General features: G+C 42.6%; 4 protein-coding genes across 4 annotated transcripts; 2 read left to right on the plus strand and 2 right to left on the minus strand.

Moving 5' to 3' along the window:
* Positions 1 to 2,512: 2,512 nt before the first annotated feature.
* On the plus strand, positions 2,513 to 4,742 carry LOC121602047 (heat shock protein 70 A1-like). The gene has a single exon (XM_041930819.1). The coding sequence runs from the start codon at positions 2,721 to 2,723 to the stop codon at positions 4,638 to 4,640; it is 1,920 nt and encodes a 639-aa protein (XP_041786753.1). The 5' UTR covers positions 2,513 to 2,720; the 3' UTR covers positions 4,641 to 4,742.
* Positions 4,743 to 10,381: 5,639 nt separating this feature from the next.
* Positions 10,382 to 12,439, minus strand: LOC121602053. The gene is made up of 3 exons (XM_041930824.1): positions 12,308 to 12,439; positions 11,253 to 12,239; positions 10,382 to 10,627 (listed from the first exon to the last, which is right to left on the minus strand). Exons 1-3 carry the CDS (start codon positions 12,413 to 12,415, stop codon positions 10,382 to 10,384), a joined length of 1,341 nt encoding a protein of 446 aa, XP_041786758.1. The 5' UTR covers positions 12,416 to 12,439.
* Positions 12,440 to 14,548: 2,109 nt separating this feature from the next.
* On the plus strand, positions 14,549 to 15,752 carry LOC121602048 (cyclin-dependent kinase 2-like). The gene is given in 4 exon segments (XM_041930820.1): positions 14,549 to 14,712; positions 14,775 to 14,835; positions 14,837 to 15,062; positions 15,065 to 15,752. Coding segments are annotated over 4 exon segments (927 nt in total). The 5' UTR covers positions 14,549 to 14,551; the 3' UTR covers positions 15,544 to 15,752.
* Positions 15,753 to 19,116: 3,364 nt separating this feature from the next.
* Positions 19,117 to 20,728, minus strand: LOC121602046 (uncharacterized protein K02A2.6-like). Its single transcript, XM_041930818.1, has 2 exons — positions 19,295 to 20,728; positions 19,117 to 19,245 (listed from the first exon to the last, which is right to left on the minus strand). The coding sequence occupies exons 1-2, from the start codon at positions 20,726 to 20,728 to the stop codon at positions 19,117 to 19,119; spliced, it is 1,563 nt and encodes a 520-aa protein (XP_041786752.1).
* Between the last annotated feature and the right edge of the window lie 287 nt (positions 20,729 to 21,015).

Below are 21,015 nucleotides of genomic sequence, written 5' to 3' on the forward strand. Positions count from 1 at the left end.
GTCTGGCCAAGTTTCATACTGTTGTTGCCAAGAAGAGTCGGAGTGTCTGTCATGTTGTGCCTATGCTGCGCTTTTAGTGTTTTTACAAATGTTCTGGAAAGTTTCAACTGTTCTAGCCAAGGAACCGGTGTGTTCGCCGGTCTTTGCATACGCTGCGTTTCAGCGATAAGTTGCTATGTGTTCTCAGTTTGTCTGCTTTGCTGTGGTGACGCTTGAATTGCTTATGCTGCGCGTTTTGGTTTTTTTTCGATAAATGTGTCTCAATTGTTTTTTTTCTATTAACGGTATGGTCTGGGTGTGTTGCTATCGTGTGGATTGATTTGCTTATGTTTTATAATGAATGTGTTGCAATGGTGTGATTTGGCTTTCCGAAGTGTGTTACAATGTATCTATAATTGATAGTATGTATTATAATAAGTTCTGTATAACAGATATGCTACACCTCCCCCCTTTAATAGAATAACGTAATGAATCACAATGATTGAAGTTATTCTCCTGTGTACTCAATTAGTCTGGTTTGTGTACTGTAGAGATTTTCTTTGATGTATTGTTTTGTATTACGTAATTAGGCCCTTGTTCACTTACTACTGTGTTAAATGTAGGTTTTATCTATTTTTTTCTGTTTTCATTTTCCAAATTTACCTGATCTCCTATCTGCATAATGATCGGCACTGTATTTCAATTTAAGATTTGATGTCTTTTATGCTTTGCTTTTATCAAATTTTCTCTGCCTATTTCGTTTGATTTTTGGAGTTTATATTTCATTTCGAAATAATAATCGTCAATATAATAAACTGGTTCTATTTTTGTTTTGAATATATCTTGTGGTAAATGTGCTTTTCTTCCAAACACTAGTTCGTATGGTGTGTAGTTTGTGTATGTGTGTTCTGTTGTATTGCAAACAAATTCGTAAAATTTTGTCCAATCGTCCTAGTCATCATGATGTTCGTTTGTATAACTTCTTAGGTATTCGTTTAGACATCTATGATTTCTTTCTAATGATCCTATTGTCTGTGAATGGTAAACTGTACTAAAAGTCTGTTTGATTTTAAAGATTTCTGAGACTTTGTGTAATATTTCATTGTTATATTCTAGTCCTTGATCTGATTTTAATTCTATAAATGTTCCATGAATGCTCTTGCTATAGTATTTGCTTTTTTGTTATGGATAGGTGTTACTACAATGTATTTTGTTAAGTCACATTGTATGGTTATTGCATACCTGTTGTTTTTGTTAGTTTTTGTTAGTCGTCCAACTGTTGTTGAATGAAATTTTGTCAAAAGATTTTGTCGGTCTTGTAGTTACAACTGTTTCTTCGTTAGTATGTCTAGTCGTCTTATTAACTAAACATGCCTTACAATTTCTTACGTATTTCTTGAAATCATCTTTCATATTTTTCCATTTGTTTTTATCCCTTATTTTCTGGTACAGTCTGTACTGGCCTCCCGAAGGGGTCATATGATAATCTGAAATTCTGTTGTTATCCATCTAGTTGGAGTAAACAGGATTATTTCAAACTTGGTAATGGCTCTGTTGGCGATCTCCTTAATAGTTTGTTGGGAATATTCTTTGAATAAATGGTCTTCTTTTGACCATGCTAGCTTGTTTCTTCTATATTGCTTCGCGATTTTGCACATTTCTAGAACAGCAAACTCTAGTGCTTTACCATATGATTGGTTGTATATTATGAATTCAACGTTGTTCTTATTTCTCTGTGTACATATTTTCAATACCTTTCTCACTTTTGAAGGTCTATCTGTTTTCCACATCGCGGGGTGATCAGTCCCTGTTGTTGCGTTTGTTTATATTAGTTTGCGCGTTATTTTTCTTAACCATGGGTCTCGTATTAACCATTAAAATCGTTTTGGATTTTGGTATTGATTCCTTTAGGTCATCCGAGCTCACAATTTTTGGGAAAAGCACACACCCATAATGAATAATGACAAAAAGAAAATAAAAGAAAATAACTTGGACTCTTTCTGCAAACCGTTGCTTTACACAAAAACTGATTTGCAAAATATGCCATTATCTTTGTTTATTTCCTTCCCCCTCCCCCACGCGAAACGCAGAACAAAAGTACAGCAAGAGTCTCACTCCGGAAAATCACTGAATGGGTTAAAATGAATAAATAAAATACACGAATTGTTTTTTATCAAAATTTTCAACTACGCAATGGGAAGAATGGGCGTAAAAGTTAAATTAAAATTTTAAATGAAAAAATCAGTGGGTGTACTGAAAATCAGCTAAAAAATAATATCCTTTACGGTGATGGTTGACAAAGGAATGGCCATAGCTGCAATCCGTAGCGGTAGGCAGTTGTCGCTCATCGTACACAATAGCCGAGACAAAATGTAACGCGAGAGCAGCTTAGCACAGCCAAGACCCACTGCTAGATGATTCGAGCTCGTATTCGACCAGTCTCGCGTGCAATCGAGCACACACTCGATGTGGCTCGAGTAGGTTCGAGTAGGATCGAGTAGCTTGTGGAGCATTCTAGAAATTGTATGGTTTGATATATATAGCCGTGTTTCGAGCAGTGAGCGTCATTCAGAAAATAACAAGCAAAGAGTAAAGAGCGAGCTATCGTGAACTAGAACGTGGTGAACCAAACAAATTGAAATAGTGAATTATCACTCAAGATACACAAACGTGAACAGTTTTTCTGCGCTATCAGTGAAGAATTTCAGTGCATACAGTATAATAGACACAGCATTGACAAGATGCCTTCTGCAATTGGAATCGATCTGGGCACGACCTATTCGTGCGTGGGAGTGTTTCAGCACGGCAAGGTGGAGATTATTGCCAACGACCAGGGCAACAGAACCACACCGAGCTATGTTGCGTTTTCGGACACGGAGCGCCTCATCGGTGACGCGGCCAAGAACCAGGTGGCCATGAACCCCACAAACACAGTGTTCGATGCCAAGCGACTGATCGGACGCCGGTATGACGACCCTAAGATTCAGGCCGATATCAAGCACTGGCCGTTCAAGGTGGTCAACGACTGCGGCAAGCCGAAGATTCAGGTGGAATTCAAAGGAGAGCGCAAAACGTTTGCACCAGAGGAAGTCAGCTCGATGGTGCTGACGAAAATGAAGGAAACGGCCGAAGCATATCTGGGACACTCTGTGAAGAATGCGGTCATCACGGTTCCAGCGTACTTCAATGACAGCCAGCGACAAGCCACGAAGGATGCCGGTGCGATCGCGGGCCTGAATGTGATGCGAATCATCAACGAACCGACGGCGGCCGCATTGGCTTACGGTTTGGACAAGAACCTGAAGGGCGAGCGCAACGTGTTGATCTTCGATCTCGGCGGAGGAACGTTCGACGTGTCCATTTTGACGATCGACGAGGGCTCTCTGTTCGAGGTACGAGCCACAGCCGGTGACACACACCTGGGAGGCGAAGACTTCGACAACCGAATGGTGGGCCATTTCGTGGAGGAGTTCAAACGCAAGTTCAAGAAGGACGTGTCCAAGAACGCCAGAGCACTGCGACGCTTGAGGACGGCATGCGAGCGAGCGAAGCGGACGCTTTCCTCCAGCACGGAGGCCACGATCGAGATCGATGCCCTCATGGACGGAATCGACTACTACACAAAGATCAGCCGAGCACGATTCGAGGAGCTGTGCTCGGATCTGTTCCGCTCGACACTGCAACCGGTGGAGAAGGCCCTGTCGGATGCAAAGATGGACAAAAGCTCCATTCACGACATCGTGCTGGTAGGTGGATCGACCCGCATCCCGAAGGTGCAGTCGCTGTTGCAGAACTTCTTCTGCGGCAAATCGCTGAACCTGTCGATCAACCCGGATGAGGCGGTAGCATACGGTGCGGCCGTCCAGGCGGCTATTCTTAGTGGAGACAAGGACGAAAAGATCCAAGATGTATTGTTGGTCGATGTGGCTCCGTTGTCGCTCGGAATCGAAACGGCCGGCGGAGTGATGACGAAGCTGATCGAGCGAAATTCGCGCATTCCGTGCAAACAGACGCAGACCTTCTCGACCTACGCGGACAACCAGCCCGGAGTGTCGATTCAGGTGTTTGAGGGCGAGAGAGCCATGACAAAGGACAATAATCTGCTGGGCCAGTTCGACCTATCAGGCATTCCGCCGGCACCGCGCGGTGTGCCAAAGATTGAGGTAACCTTTGATCTGGACGCCAACGGTATTCTGAACGTATCGGCGAAGGAAATGAGCACCGGCAAGGAGAAAAACATCACGATCAAGAACGACAAGGGCCGCTTGTCGCAGGCGGATATCGATCGCATGCTGGCCGAGGCGGAGAAATTCCGCGAGGAGGATGAAAAGCAACGGGAGCGAGTCGCGGCTCGCAATCAGCTCGAGGCGTATTGTTTCAGTCTCAAGCAAACGCTAGAATCAGCCGGCTCGAAACTGAGCGAAGGCGATCGCAAAACTATCGAGGAACAGTGCAACGAGACACTGCGCTGGATCGACGGCAACAGTATGGCAGAGAAGGAAGAGTACGATCACAAAATGCAGGAGCTGACGCGGGCTTGCAGTCCGATAATGACGAAGTTGCATCAGCAATCGGGAGCCGGTCCATCCCCGACTAGCTGTGGCCAGCAGGCAGGCGGGTTCGGCGGACGCACGGGCCCCACGGTAGAGGAGGTGGACTAAGATAATGCAGAAGGCAGGAGTTGAGTAGATGGCATTTATATGAAAACTGTGTTATTATGTGATGTAACGAGTGATTTTCAGAATAAAGAGTAATGATAAAATTAAGATAAAACATTCAAATTAAATGTTGTTAGATTTTTGAAATATCTCTTTAAATTGGAGAAAAACATTACATATGATTTAAAAATACAAATTCTAGAGCAGCGGTTTTCAAATGGTGAAGAGTTTTATTTTTTGGGGGGAATTTTGACGCCACGCTCTCCCACCGTTCATAAACTTATTTTGAAGCATTTATGAATATTATGCAATAATATATTTTAGTTAGCATCATTTAATTTTATTTAATTGGATCTATTGTCAGACCTCCGCAGGTCTAGACAAATAGCTTAACTAATACTTATAAACTTAACTGTAAAACTAGCTTACATCTTCAAATGGGAAAAAATTCTCTATTTTTCCCAAAAACTCCTATTTCATATTTTAATTTCTGCCAGTATTTGTATTTCAAATTAACTTATCAGCCTAAATTGGATTAATAATGGTTTTAAATTTTAGTTATATTATCAGTTCAGTAAAGATAAATATACACTAATACTAATACTAATACTAACACTAATACACTAATACACTAATACTACTCTGCTCTAAGTGCTCAGTTTTGAAGCCCCTCAAACCATTCATTCAAATTTCAGTCAAAACATACCTAGATAATTTCTCCTGTTCTCACTTTCCTATGAATCTTCATCCAGTTGCTATGAATCACAATCCATGAGAATGGATCGCAATCAATTACGTCTGAATCGTTTTCAACTACGACTGAATCGTTTTCAGCTATGTTTGGATTTTGCAGTAGCTGCGTTAAATTTCATTGCAGCGGAATCGATTTACAATCGGACCGTCTCCCCATAGCAAGGCAGGAATATCCGACTAAATCTTGGAAGTCTGAACAAGACGAAATGACCACGTAGGTCGTTACGCCAAAGAGAAGAAGAATGTGCAGGTATGGTCGGGAAATGCGGTCAAATATTAAACATTTTATTTTAAAAAAAATTGGGACATACAGTTGATAGGATCGTGAAAAGCGTAACGAGTATTTTGATGATCTACAAGCAACAAAGGACGAAATCTGGATGCTTGACGTGGTACATAAACACTTTATTGTAGTGTTTCAGGTGCACCAATATAACCAAGTAATACCATTTTTTTGCGTGTGAAATCGAATGTAATGTCTCAGATGCAAACGAAAAATACAAACGAAGACGGACACTACGGGTAAGATGGACACTTCTGAATAATGCACGAAAAAGGTAATTTTAGAATAATTCGACATTGCAGCAATCAAACTGAAAGCAAAACAACACATTTGAAAACCATTTTGGGCTTAATATATGCAACAATGGTTAAATTCACGAACAAAATAAAATTTCAATCGTGTGGTCCCTGATCGATCTAATTATACTACTGCAGATTTTAAGCTCTACAACTTTTAATGTATCGTGATTATTAAGCAAACAACTGGCGAAAGAACGAGAATGAAATAAATAAAAAATCATGTTTTCTGCTGGTTTAAACATCCTGACACCAAAGCGGGAAAGACGGACACTCTGTCGTAGGGAAAGATGGACACCAGATTTGTTCATTTAATTTACTTCTTAAAACAACTGGCGATGAACAGATCTCATCAAACACCTTAAATAAGGGTATTCGGAAGATATAAAACATCCAGCAACTAGAAAAAGCATGGAGCTCTCCGCGAAGTAATTTCCTAAAGGGAAATTCTAGATTGTTGTTCTGTAAGCTGGAGAAGCTGTCAGCTGTTAGTGCCCGATATTTAAAAAATGACTTAGATTCTGCATTCTACGATATGTTGCAAGCGGTGCTTACAATTCCTAAATTCACGGCTGAATGAACCGTCGTTGTCATTGGCTAAGAATTGGTTTATGTATGTACCAAGACGTGGAAAGCAATGCGATATGTTAAAATATTATAAACCTTTTCAATTTCCAACGTTTTATACAAGTGATCTTACCCTTCATGGTGTCCATTAATCCCATATCAAGTGTCAGTTTTACCCGGACATTGTAAAACTGTACGAAAAAACATGTTTTTAATTCATGAAAAAAAAAACATAAAATTCGATAAAAACTTACAAGTATCAACATATTTTCTGATAAAACATGAGTGTAACATAGAGTATGCACATTGCCATGGTAGTTGCTTATGTACATCCTTAGATTTTTATCATTTTCATTAACGTGTCCGTCTTTACCTGCCTTCCCTTACATTCCCTGGTCTATGAATTATATTAATCGTTTATGAAATTAAGACAAGTTAATTTCAATTAGAGCCGGTCTCGTAGTACAGTCGTCAGCTCGTACGACTTAACAACATGCCCGTCATGGGTTCGATCCCCAAATAGGCCGCCATACCACATTGGGCAAACGCCTGTATAAAAATCGAAAAACCAACTTCATCGCAGGTAGGACTTTTAGGACTTTTGAGAATGAAAAATTGAACCCTGCGGCACAGTGTGAAAACAAAACAAATGACAGCACTACAGAATCGCCGAACTTGTCAACGCCTGCTTCCGAACAATTCAATATCTCGCTGAAATTGTCAATTATATGCCCGAACGAATCAACTACTCGCTGAATACGTCAATAATATCATTGAAAACCCTGTAAGCTCTTTTCAAAACTAACCATGAAAAACTCGGCTTTTTTAGCGCGTAATACTCAAATAGGCCGGTCTGGTGGTACAGTCGTCAACTCGTACGACTTAACAACATGCCCGTCATGGGTTCAAGTCCCGAATAGACCGTGCCCCCATACGTAGGACTGACTATCCTGCTATGGTAATAAAAAGTCACTGAAAGCCAACCCCACAAGTGTGTTGGCAGGCCTTGACCGACAGCGGTTGTTGTGCCAAAGAAGAAGAAGAAGAATACTCAAAAATCGTTTTTAGTAACGAACTTACTCCGCCTTTGTTTTATTTCTTAACAATAATTGTTGATGCTGTTAAGTACTACACAATAATTTAATGTTGTGAGCGATAACTATTACTGTTTTTCGCTGTCTTGACGATTTTAGTACAGGACTGCTCTGTGTAGTAAGAGCAATGTTATTGAATGAAGAAAAACTGCAATAGCACGAGGAATTGATTTTCATCCCGGCGTTTGTATGTCCGTTGCCCACTGTGCATACGTAGGATTGACTATCCTGCTATGGGGGGAAATCAATTAGTCACTGAAAGCCAAAGCCCACTAGTGGTACAGGCAGGCCTTGACCGACAACGGTTGTTGAGCCAAAGAAGAAGAAGAATTTCAATTACGTTCTGTTACATTAAAAATGACGTGATGTTGTTAAAAGAGAAGTTCTTGCTTAATTTAAAACTATATATCTAAGTGATATTACTTACTTATCCGACGCTATAACCGCTTTGGTCTTGGCCTGCCTCAGGAGTGTCCGAAACCGCTCACGGTCTCGCGCCTTCATCTGCCAGTCCATTATCCTGGCCTTAATGGACGCCTCCACGCCATCTTGCCACCTCAGTTTGGACCTACCACGCTTCCTCTGTCCTTGTGGACGGCCTAAAAAGACTTTACGGGCTGGGTCGTCCGTTTATATGCGTTCAAAATGGCCTGCCCACAGCCGCCTGGCAAGCTTGATACGCTGCAGGACAATGGGCTCGCCGTACATCTCGTATAGCTCCCTATAGACAACTTCAAAAGTGCATTCACCTATCTGAACGTCACGCTTACGTAGGGTTGGATTAGTTATTGCTAGGGCCGCTGATGTTGCCACCATCAGTTTGGTCTTTGCCTCGTTTATCTGCAATCTGAGGTGCTCTGCCGCCTGCTCGATCCCATCGTACATCGGAGAGCCGCATACCAATGATGTCTATATCATCAGCGTATGCCAGGATCTGAGTTGACTTGCAGAAGATGGATGGGCGTAGACTTTTGGTGGTAGCAAAATGCCCTGAGAGTTTTCGATTGTGATATCACGAAGTGATAGTACTAGACTCATTATTCATATACAGTGATGAATTGTTCATCTAGAATCATCTGCACTCAACCTTGCAAGAAACTCGAGATGCTATGGATTATAGGTCTGAGTGATGTTTTTACTTTAATTTGTTTGAATTTTTCAAATCAATAGGGTAAGTGTACCAATTATGGCTATAATATGTCATCAAGATACCGATTTTACGCCTGTAAAAATAAGTATTGGGTAAAATTTCAAACTTCTTTATGTTTTTATATAGCCTACAATGTGTAGAACACGAGAGTATTTTTTTATTTTCACTCAGTGTTTATCAAAATACTAGAAAATTTCAAATCAAAATTGCATCTTGAGGTACCAATTATGGCTATAGTGTTCCTAGCAATTCGCCATAGCTGTACCAATTGTGGCTGTATTCTAAAACTCGTGGATATTTACACCAAAAATTACTTTGTGACATTGTTTTAACTGAAATCAAGTAATAATAAGTTCACTGCACCAATATAAGTATTTAATCACCATTAAAAATGTAAAATTAACATTTTAGAATATCCGTTTTTTATCACTGGTTGTATTGATATCCACGCTCAATTAATCGCACAATTGATGAGGCTAATCCTAAAAAAATTACTTTCGTACACCTTTCTAATGAGACCGTGCTTGGCCATACACCTAACAATCCTTCATATCACCTGGAAGCTATACCAAAGTCAGCTACCGTTTCAGCGCGATACGAAGAATAGCACAAATCAGGGTGGTCTATTTGAATTTGTTCAAATGAAGAATCGTAGCCATAGTTCAACTATCTTTTGGCAAAGATACTTCCGATCAAGACTAGCACTAACTATTGATCAGGGAAGAACAAGAGCGCATTTGGCAATAAGGCGATACGAGCGGCTTCAGATTTCACTTCTTCGTATGAAAGTCATTCAAGACTGCATTATTTTAGTGAAACTGAATCGATTACATTTCACTGACTATTGCACCGATTACTGATTCGAACACTTTACAAATAAATGATGCTTAAAACACATAAATGATATTAAACAACATAAATGATATTAACACTTTAGATTGCGTAAATAACAACGAGAAACCCGAGTTGTTCACTTGTAAACTACGCGCTACGACCAAAGCAACAATTGTCAACAAAGCATCCATAGCATACTGCGATATTTGGCTACACCGAAGGTTAGTTGTACCAATTATGGACGTACAGAAAAAAGGCATATTTTCGATGAAATGTTGATAGATTTTGATGTGTAGGCGTTAAATAAATAATATTTTGCACCAAAATGATGACTTTGAGATAAAAATATGGTTAGGTCGCTAATATCCTACAGTGCTGCTCTTATCAAAATGGTAAGAGATACAAAAATCTTGGCAACACATTTTAAAAGGGTAATATTTAACAAACGGAAGTGGCCAACATGAAACTAATGAAACACAAATGTGTTAAAATGTTCATAATTGAAATGAAAAATCCTTCCGTGGTTTTAGAATGCAAATAGGCTGTTTTAGAGCGAAAATAGTGTTCGTTATAGCCATAATTGGTGCTATAGCCACAATTGATACACTTACCCTACTTTAAATTGGGGTACATCTTTACTTTCCTGTACTATAGTATACTATACTATACAATATACTTGTATATTTTGCAAAAATATAAGTTTTGTGATTTTAAAAATTTTATATCCTAATAATATTTTTAAATAATTTGTTTTTCAAATTTTATCCTTAACGCATCATACCTGCTTCCTTATTAGCTGTCCTTTCGGAACTGTTCATGCTGGTTGGAATCTGGTATTCGTCTGTATTATCGATTTTCAAAGATACGGTGGCCGAATCTGCACCTTCCCCCAGCGTATTATCTTCATCTTCTGTTTCCTCGAGACGCTGAATGTTGTATTGAATGATGTTTTCCTCTTCGTTTATCACCTCCACTTCCTCCGGATCTGGTTCAGGGTACTGTATGACCCAATCCTTTTGCAACGAGATATCTATCCCATGATCTTTTACAATGTGTTCTTTTGCCATGTGACGATAACGAAAGCGCTTGTTGCAAACGGAACACTTGTATGGGAAAGATTTTGTATGTGTTCTCATATGAACTTTGAGCTGAAAATTGCTGAAAAAGCGCATCTCGCACACACGGCACGGATAGTTCCTCTCTCCTGTGTGATAAAAGCTATGCTGCTTCAGTCGAGACCTAACGAGCAAAAATTGAAAATTAAAAAGTGATCAAAATTAAACACATGTATACACATGTTCGATATTGTTAGTCTTTACCTGGTTGTAAATTTTTTCCCACAAACGTCACATTGAAATCTCGGCTCAACATGGGTTTCTCTGATGTGTCCCAGTAAATCGCGCCGCGCTTTGTATACCTTTCCACATTCGGTACATGTGAACGATTCCGATCCATGGCGACAGCGAACGTGCAAACGGCAGGCATGCTTACAGTGAAACCGCGAAGAACATCCTTCTATGTGGCACGCATACGGGCGACGTCCCGAATGTCGATTGATGTGCCCCTCTAAGCGGTTGCGTTCAATCATTTTACCGCATATGTTGCATTCAGTCAGCAGCGACTTGTAAAGTTCTCTACCCGAGATTTACTACTTCGCCTGCGTCGCCGTGTGTCTTGAACATTATAACCAGTATTTTCATTGCCGGGAATGACGGATTCAATTGTTTCACTTGCTTCTAGCACTTCTATTTCAGTCGAATCGTACTGTTCCTGTGTCAGATGGTGTTCCGAATCTAAGCCATCCCCAGCGCTAAGCTCGTGTTGATTAAGGTACTCTGCTTCCACATGTTCCTCGGGATCTTCCATGTTTTGATCTTGAAGTACTTCCTCCAACTCTTCGGTGGCATAGATTTTCTGCTCCTCATAAAACGTGGCCGAATCATCAACATTTTCTGTATCATCTTGCGATTGGATGTCTGATTCTGTTTCCAATTTTTCAATAGGAAAAGATTCTTTTTCCGAATTGTTATCGTGTTCGGTTGCTTCGAAATCCTCCTTAACTGCTGGATCGTCCAAACCGTTCATTGTCACTTCCTCAGGTGTGGTTACAACTAATGTAATAGCAGCGGGAGGCGGAGTATTTGAATTTGAAAAATTAAGTACAGGGGAAGGCGAATAGCTTTGGTTAGGAACTTCATCAGTTGAGGTTGTACGTTGACGAGGAACAGCAGTAGATTCTACTTCTGGGCGACAATGGCTTGTTGCAATGGCAGAAGAAGTGCTGGGAGATAGTAATCTATTCACTGAAGCATTAATGTTTCCAGATGCATTGTTCTGAGGGTCTGTTTTGCTTTCCGAGCTTGGTCGGGCTTTTGTTCGCTTTTCCTCCCGCATTCTGTCTTGTACTCGCCGGCCCGAAGGATAGATGTATCGTGGAGATTCATTGCGCCTCAAAATAACTTCAACCAATGGTTGACGGTCTATACGAAGAAAGTGGTTTGAGCGTTTTACAAACAGCTTCGTCTGCACTGACAGATAGAAATCGCGATATTTCTTGGCCTGGATAACTTTTTTTGTACATTTTCGACATATACCGAGGGGTAACGTTCTATCCTCAAGGTTGATCTAAAAATGCGAACAATTTCATTACCGGCTATGTAGAGGTAAACACGGTCCTCGCACAGTTTGTTTACCATTATACCGAAGCAGGATCCTATTTTCCGTACCATTTCCGAATCCAATGGTTTAAGATGTCTATAGCACATGCACATTCGGCATGCTTTTAAGTAGAGAGGTTCCATTTGGAAGTAAATTTTGAAAACACAACAAACACATGCAGGAAAGCCGTCTTTCGCAAACAGCTTCTATGTTTATTATTGTCATTGCTGACAAATTGAACAGATGTTTGAACTGTGTTCCCATTAAACATTCTGTTTATTCCCTCTACCCACGCAAAACAAATTCGAGTAGCCTGCGAGTTCGCATGAAGCTTCGCACTCGCGCCAACTTCATAGTTGTAATTAGTTGTAATTGTGTATGTAGGCCATGGAGGCTGGATACCATAATAATAAATAAATTAAAAAGCGTCAGTGACCTCGCGTGAAATCAGGTTGTGAGGGTAGGCCATTTTTTCGTTCCTAATTTAAGCAGTTCCCAAGTGCCACAAATCCACTAAAGGACCACTAAACGGCTTCTAAACGACTCAAGCACTCTACCTAAACGGAATATAGAAAGACTTCGTTTAGCAGACGGCAAACGACTCATGCATTCTAAAAATAGCAAAAAAGCTGGTGGCGCCATCTGTTTGTGGGATACCCAACCAGTTGAGCTTCCTCACTTGGAGGAGAGCTTTCTCATTTCCTCTGTACTGTTGTATGGTTTCGTATTGAAGTTATGCATCGCTAGAACTAGAACGGCGATACGATTGTTTTAATACTAAAATCCAATGGAAACCACCAGCCCTGAGGCAAGTGAGATTTGAGTAATGGTCGTCGGTGTTGATACCCACCCCAAGTGCCACAAATCCACTAAACGACCACTCAACGGCTTCTAAACGACTCAAGTTCTCTACCTAAACGGAATATAGAAAGACTTCGTTTAGCAGACGGCAAACGACTCATTCATTCTAAAAATAGCAAAAAAGCTGGTGGCGCTCTCTGTTGGTGGGATATCCCACCAGTTGAGCTTCATCGCTTGGAGGAGAGCTTTCTCATTTCCTCTGTACTGTTGTATGGTTCGCATTGAAGTTATGCATCGCTAGAACTAGAACGGCGATACAATAGTTTAATTACTAAACTCCAATGGAAACCACCAGTACTGAAGCAAGTGGGAATTGAGTATGGTCGTTGGTGTTGATACCCACGTATCTGACCACACGACCATTCACATAGATTTTTACTCAGAAAGTTATAAGGCTATATAGGTCATGATAAGATGAAACTTGTCGAAGCACATTGCAAGAACAGGATAGCAATATAATGATGAGTTGTAATACGCCATCTATTGATCAACCAATGAAGCTGTGGAGCTTTCATTTTTTTTATGGATATTCAATTTTCCAGTCGTTTAAGCTTAATCTGTGGCGCTTGGGACGTATCTGACCACACGATCATTCATATAGATTTTTGCTCGGAAAGTTAGAAGGCTATATAGGTCATGATAAGATGAAACTTGTCGAAACACATTGCAAGAAAAGGATAGCAATATAATAATCAGTTTTAATACGCCATCTATTGATTAAACCAATGAAGCTGTGGAGCTTTCATTTTTTTTCTATGAATATCAATTTTCCAGTCGTTTAAGCTTAATCTGTGGCGCTTGGGTTATAATTATAGCACCTCGCGAAAAGTTAGAGCAGCGTTACGTGTAGCTAACTTTAGACCTAAATTTTTATTTTTCTTTTTGAAAAATCCACAAAACTACAAAAAGTGATAATTATGACAACTAACGGGGAATAAACGGTGAAATGATAATTTTAACAATATTCGAACAGAAGATACTTTTCGAAGCCTCGCAATATTTAGCGGGCCGCTACCAAACGATTCGAATCGCTTAATTACTCTTTAATTTCTCTTGTGATAGACAGAAAACTGCTTGATGGTAAATTAACAGAAAGCTGTCTGGCTGGGATACGCGCGAGATCTCAAAAAAACCCTTGCATTTGGAATACTTGCGAGCTAAAATACTGCTCGAATTTGTTTGTCGGGTTTAATTGCTACATGGGCACCACGAATGACAGCTCAAATAAATGTCAACTACGATGTCCAGCCTTGTGCTCAAACCCTATGTCCATTGCTGTCAATTTTGGGCGCGTAAAACCCATACAAAACAAAGAAAACGTTAGAATTCGACATAATGTTTACGCTTTAAAAGTTTTGCTCGTACCTTAATTTCGTTGTGTATTCTCGATGAGACGCGTAAACCTTTTAAAAAGTGTAATGCTGCTGAAATACAACATAGAGGACGCTCAAAAGATGCAGAGGGTAGGTGTATACGATCGAGTGGATAAAATCGGGGAAGGTACCTATGGTGTGGTGTACAAGGCGAAAGACATTCGGACCCAAAACTATGTAGCACTCAAACGAATTCGGCTTGATAAGTGAGTTGCCACGATCGCATAAACACGCACGCCAGCCTAATTTCAAACCTTTGCTATTCCAGCGAAACGGAAGGTATACCGTCAACGGCAATGCGTGAAATTTCATTGCTGAAAGATCTGAAGCCATCATTCAATAGTGGAGCTCTTCGACGTAGTCATAATAGATGCGAGCATTTACATGGTATTTGAATATTTGGACATGGATCTTAAGAAAATGCTAGATCGTCACAAAAGTAGTTTCACGCCGATGCTTGTAAAGAGTTACATGCACCAAATGCTGGATGCCATCGCGTACTGTCATTTGAACCGTATTCTCCACCGGGATCTCAAACCTCAAAATCTGCTAATCGACCGGAGGGACACATCAAACTGGCTGATTTTGGACTGGCACGAGCGGTAAACTTTCCTATTAGAGTGTATACACACGAGGTGGTTACGCTTTGGTACCGTGCGCCAGAGATACTGCTGGGAACCAAATTTTACTGCGTTGGCGTTGACACCTGGAGTTTGGGATGTATCTTTGCCGAGATGATTCTTAAACGGCCGCTCTTCCCGGGAGACAGCGAGATTGATCAACTATTTAAGATATTTCGACAAATGGGTACGCCTGACGAAACGAAATGGCCCGGCGTTTCGCATTTATCGGATTACAAAGAATCCTTCCCTTACTGGGAACCGCAACCACTGCCAAATGAGATGCAGCACGACCTCGATGCACATACTTTATTTTGTGAACTTATGCATTACGATCCAACAAAACGACTTTCCCCAAAAAGCGCAATGAGCCACTCTTATTTCGATAATGTAAGCCTGGTACCACCAGAGCTTTAGTCCTAATGCAATCGAAACTGATTGATCAATTAAATTTGCGCATTAAAACCTTCGACGATGATCTCGCAATTCCGCCTCAAACTCTGCCCCGACAGCTTTAGCATGGAATAGTTGCAAAAGACATAAAAAAACCGTTTAAGACCATTCAACACACAGGAGGTTGATGGACGTGTTCAGAGATGAAACAGCTGAGCATAACTTACATGTGGCGTAAAAAATGTTTTACTCAGATTGCAATTCCACGGGCAAACCCTTCGTACAGTACGTATTGGAATAGTCATAGATTGTATGTGGCCACTCTGCAAACCGATTGTGACAAATTGTTAACTTTTTGCGCAATAAACTCTTAAAAATGGTGAGTGAAGTTAACGTAATCTATCAACATTTTCAAGACCGTATACGCAAGAAAGAAAAAGGGAAGAAAAGTACGAACGATTGTCTTCTGTGAATGGACCATTTTATAATATGTTTGATTGTTTACTTGAATGTTTCCTTTTACGTTGCCGTGTGATATGTGGCCGAATAAGTGTTACGACACAACGTAAATTAGATAAGGTACAATAAATAAACTTAATTTATTTCCGCCTTGTTACTGACACCACACCACATTCGTTGCTAGCTGTATCCCGACTGCCGCTCGCATCCCGATCGTGTAACGTGTAACAATCGGGATCGCGGATCGGGACGAATCTCTCGCTAGGACACTCGTGCCCATCAACCGACGAGAGAAAACATCTCGCAGAGAGGGCGCGTGAGTACCCTGCACGTACGCACCCAACATCTCCCCTCTTTTAAAAACGCCTGTACGGATCGAACCTACTGGGCGGTCTTCTATGCCTAGAAGAGCGACGTGGTTCTCGGGTTGGAGCTTGTACCGGAATTGGGGAATTCGTTGAATGCAGCGTTCCGCGTTTGAGGCCGTACGCGGATCGATGACTGCTGACGTTTGTGGGTGTGATGCAGACGATACGCTCGTGTGTGTAGATGTAGTATGCTGTAGCGATGCTGATGATGGTTCGGCTGTTGATGTCGTCGGTTGCGGAGTAAGGTGGTAGGAATCCAAAAGAATATCTAGCGGTAAACCGTCATACTCCGATGATTCACGATGACGATGATGATGACGTTCACGGCGCTCGCGCAGCTGGTTCACGTGGCTTCTTATGGTCTTTCTATCGCCTGTACTGACGTTGTACATTACGTTTCCAATGCGGCTAACAATGGTCCCAGCTGTCCAACTCCAACCGTTGCGAGAGTAACACTTAACATATACCAGGTCGGACGGGCGAAATTCCCTGCGTTTAGCTGCTACTGGACTGTCTGTTAACCCTCCTGCGAGTGGTGGACGTAATAGGTCTAAGGTTGTACGCATTGGTCTGCCAAACATTATCTCCGCTGGTGATTTTAGCCCTTCTAACACGGAGCTCGGAGTACTTCGGTAGGACAGTAGGAATGCATCCAGCGCCTCTTGCATCGTTCTCCCATCGGCTGATATTTTCTTAACGGTCCGCTTGAAAGTATCAACGAACCTTTCAGCCTGCCCGTTAGACTGCGGATGATAGGGTGCCGTCGTTATGTGCTCGATGCCGTTCTGGAAGCAAAAAAACTTAAAATCTTCGCTCGTAAACTGCGTACCGTTATCAGATACTAGAGTGGTTGGAACACCGAACCGGGCGAATATTCCGCGTAAGATGCCGATGGTTGCTGCGGATGTAGTGCTGCTCGTTCGAAATACTTCAGGCCATTTCGTGAACGAATCTACTACGATGAGGTAGAAATCTCCATCTAGTGGACCAGCATAGTCCACATGAATGCGCTGCCATGGACCTGCAGCTTTTGGCCAAGGAACGGGGCTTGAGTGAGGGGGTGATCGTGCAACTGCTTGGCACGCGTTACATGTTTTGACCCATTCCGTGATGTCAGCGTCCAAGGATGGCCAATAAAGGTAGCTTCTGGCCAATGCTTTCATCCGTTGCATGCCAGGATGACCGTGGTGTATTTGTTGCAGACATTGCTGTTGTAAAACTCGAGGAATCACCACCCTCTCCCCGAACAAAATACAACCATCAACGGTTGATAAAGCATCCTTACGTGCGAAGAAACGAGACAATCCCCTGTGTAGGTTGCATTACTGGGCCATCCTTCACGTATGTAATGCACGAGCTTTTGCAGTAGGGGGTCTTTCCGTGTTCTCTGATAAGGTCTGCAAAATGAAGTGGAGTGTTATGAAGCGCACTTACCACCATTGCTTTGATGTCTATTTCTATGCATGCGATCACGGTGTCTTCTTCAGGTTTGGCTTGTGTGTTGATCAGGCGCGAAAGCAAGTCAGCGTTTCCGAAGTCATCGGTGCGTACATACTCTATGCTGAAATCATACGCTAGAAGAGTGCGAAACGCTGCAAACGGTTTGCGGTGACGGTCGGGATACCCTTCTTCGAGCCGAAAATATGAAGAAGAGGTCGATGGTCCGTTTGAAGAACAAAACGCCTGCCGAAGATCATTTTATGAAACTTTTTTACAGCGAAGATGATAGCCAAGCCTTCGCGATCGATTTGGCTGTAATGACGCTCTGCTTCACTGAGGGCGCGGGAAGCATGTTGAATTACGCGCATTGCACCTCCAGGATACACGTGGCTAATCGTTGCGCCAAGGCCGATGGACGAAGCGTCTGCAGAAACGATTATCTTCTGCCGTGGATCATAGTGCGTTAGAAGTAGGTCGGACGATAGGAGAGACTTGAACGTTGCGAACGACTTTTTGCATTCTGGCGTCCAGCAGAATGAATTATTTGCCTTAAGCAAATTGTCTAACGGATATCGCAGCTTCCTCATATTCGGGATGAACTTCCCGTAATAATTAATTGCTCCCAGAAATGATCTCACACCGGATATGTCTATCGGTTCAGGGAGCTTCTTTATAAGCTCGATTTTTGACGGATTTTCTGCTGTTTAAAAGCACATTTATCGGCTCGTATCGTAAATCCATATTCTTGAAGCCTGTGTAATACTTCTGCCAAATTTGTGTCATGCTCGTGTTCGCTACTTCCTCCTACGATGATATCGTCAAGATATCCTGATACACCCTTAAGCCCTGCGAGCATTGTATCCATAAGTTGCTGGAAGGCAGCAGGAGCAACTTTGATGCCGGGTGGTAGGCGGTTGTAGTGGTACAAGCCTCTATGCGTATTTATGGTAAGTAGCGGTCTGTATTGAGGATCGATTTCGACTTGGAGAAAGGCGTCCGTTAAGTCGATTTTGCTGAACATGGTGCAGTTGGACAGCCTTGAAAATATGTCCTCTGGGAGTGGTAACGGGTAATCATGTGGTCTTAGCGCTTCGTTCAACCCAGTGGAATAATCGCCACATAGCCGAATTTTCCCGTTTGCCTTCTTAACCACTACCACCGGTGCTGCCCATTCAGAAAACTTTACAGGTGTTATTATGCCCAACTTTTCTAGCCTATCAAGCTCTAGATTTACAGGCTCTTGCATAGCGTATGCAACGGGTCTTTTTGGACGAAAGACTGGACGGCAGTTGTCTTTCAGCGTCAAGGTAACCCCTGCCTTTATATAGGCCTATTCCTTGAAAGACTGTTGGGAACCGTTCTTGCCATTGCTTCGGCGTGGTAGACGTACCTGTAACGTGGCAGCAAAAACTGTCCATCGGAACCGACCATAGAGCAAACGCGTCGATAACATCAGCACCTAAAAGTAACAAACGCGATTTAGAGACGCGAATCACGGTTTGCTTTGCCTGTCCATTCACTTCGACAGTGCACGGAAACTCTCCTTCCAAGGATAGGTTAGCACCTGAGGCGGTTCTAGCGATTACGGATGGTGCTGCTAACTGGGGACTGCCAATGAGCTTCCACGTTGTGTGATCTATCACAGTAATGTCGGAAGCCGTGTCCAACTGCATACGAACCGGTGTACCATTCATCGTAAGCGACACGAATCTGCGCCGTTGCTGTACACTCTGGACGTTCACTGTCACCATCCTTAATTGTGTTTTACGCTGCTTCCAGGGGCGTTTGCCGGGCTTACGGGATCTTATGGTGTTGCAATAACCTTCTTTGTGGCCCGTCCGGGAACAAGTTGTGCATCGGTGTTGCTTGTACGGGCAATCGCGGCTCCAATGCAACCCTCCGCACGACCAACACGGGGTAGTAGGATTGTCGCGCTTGGGTTGAAACTGACGTGGTGCGCGATGCATTTTTGTGTTTACTGCTAGAACACGCTCTGGTACCGGTGCCTTGATCATTGCGCTATCCTTTTTCAGGTTGATTAACCGATGGCACTCTGAAGAAAGCTGTTGCAAGGTCACGCAGGCCTTGTCCTCAATGCGGGCTAGCAGTCGCGTCCTGATGTCTGCGTCGATCTCGTCTTTCAACCCGCACACGTACAGCAAACACTTGAACTCTTCCTCGTTCAACTTCTTCAGCTCGAACTCGACACACGCCTTGTTAATTCGACACGCATAGCTGAGATGATCCTCGGTCCGCGTCTTCATGATCTGCAAGCATTTGAACCGCTTGCTCAGCAGCGATTCTTGGGTGTCGAACAGGCATGTAAGTTTTTCCACAGTCTGCTCGAGTGAAAAATCCGGCGGGCGGCTCGGCATGATGAAGCTTAAGTAGCGATCGTGCTCGGATGGTCCCAGTTTGCGCAGCAACAATCGCACTTTGGCTGCGTCGTCGATCCTTGCCGCGTCCTTCTGGAACAGGTCGAGATAGCATGAAAACCAGCTTTTGAAGGTTATACCAGTCTCCTTGTTGTATTGAAACTCTGAAATGTGGTGAGACAGAGTATCAATTATTTGTTCAGGCTGCAACGTGGTGGGTGGGGCGCATTGGCTCGGCATGCGCGCGTGAAGAAAATCATTAAGCAGCTGCTGCTGTTGTGCCATTTGCTGTTGAAGCAAATTCATCATTTGCAGCATCGTTGCACTATCCGCACTGCTAATGATGGCTGGTGACGCATTGATTAGCGATGGCGTCGACGTAGGCTGCGATGGCGTCGACGTAGGCTGCGATGGCGGCTGGATTATCATCGGCGGTACTGCTGATGCTCCTTCTCGATGCGCGAAATTTGGCATAGACACGCCTGGTACGCTGGCACGATTTTGCGATAATCGGCGCGGGTCAACGTCCGCAAAAATATCCATCTGGTTTGCGTCGGCTTGCTCCATCCTACGACGCTTGCGACACGGTGGTCCTATGTTTGATACACTTGCACACGTTAAACTGAACACACGTTAAAGTAAATTGTTCTCGTCGCCACTTTTACGTTGCCGTGTGATATGTGGCCGAATAAGTGTTACGACACAACGTAAATTAGATAAGGTACAATAAATAAACTTAATTTATTTCCGCCTTGTTACTGACACCACACCACATTCGTTGCTAGCTGTATCCCGACTGCCGCTCGCATCCCGATCGTGTAACGTGTAACAATCGGGATCGCGGATCGGGACGA

This window comes from Anopheles merus, unplaced genomic scaffold (assembly GCF_017562075.2).
Source record: "Anopheles merus strain MAF unplaced genomic scaffold, AmerM5.1 LNR4000280, whole genome shotgun sequence".
Classification (NCBI taxonomy): Eukaryota; Metazoa; Arthropoda; class Insecta; order Diptera; family Culicidae; genus Anopheles; species Anopheles merus.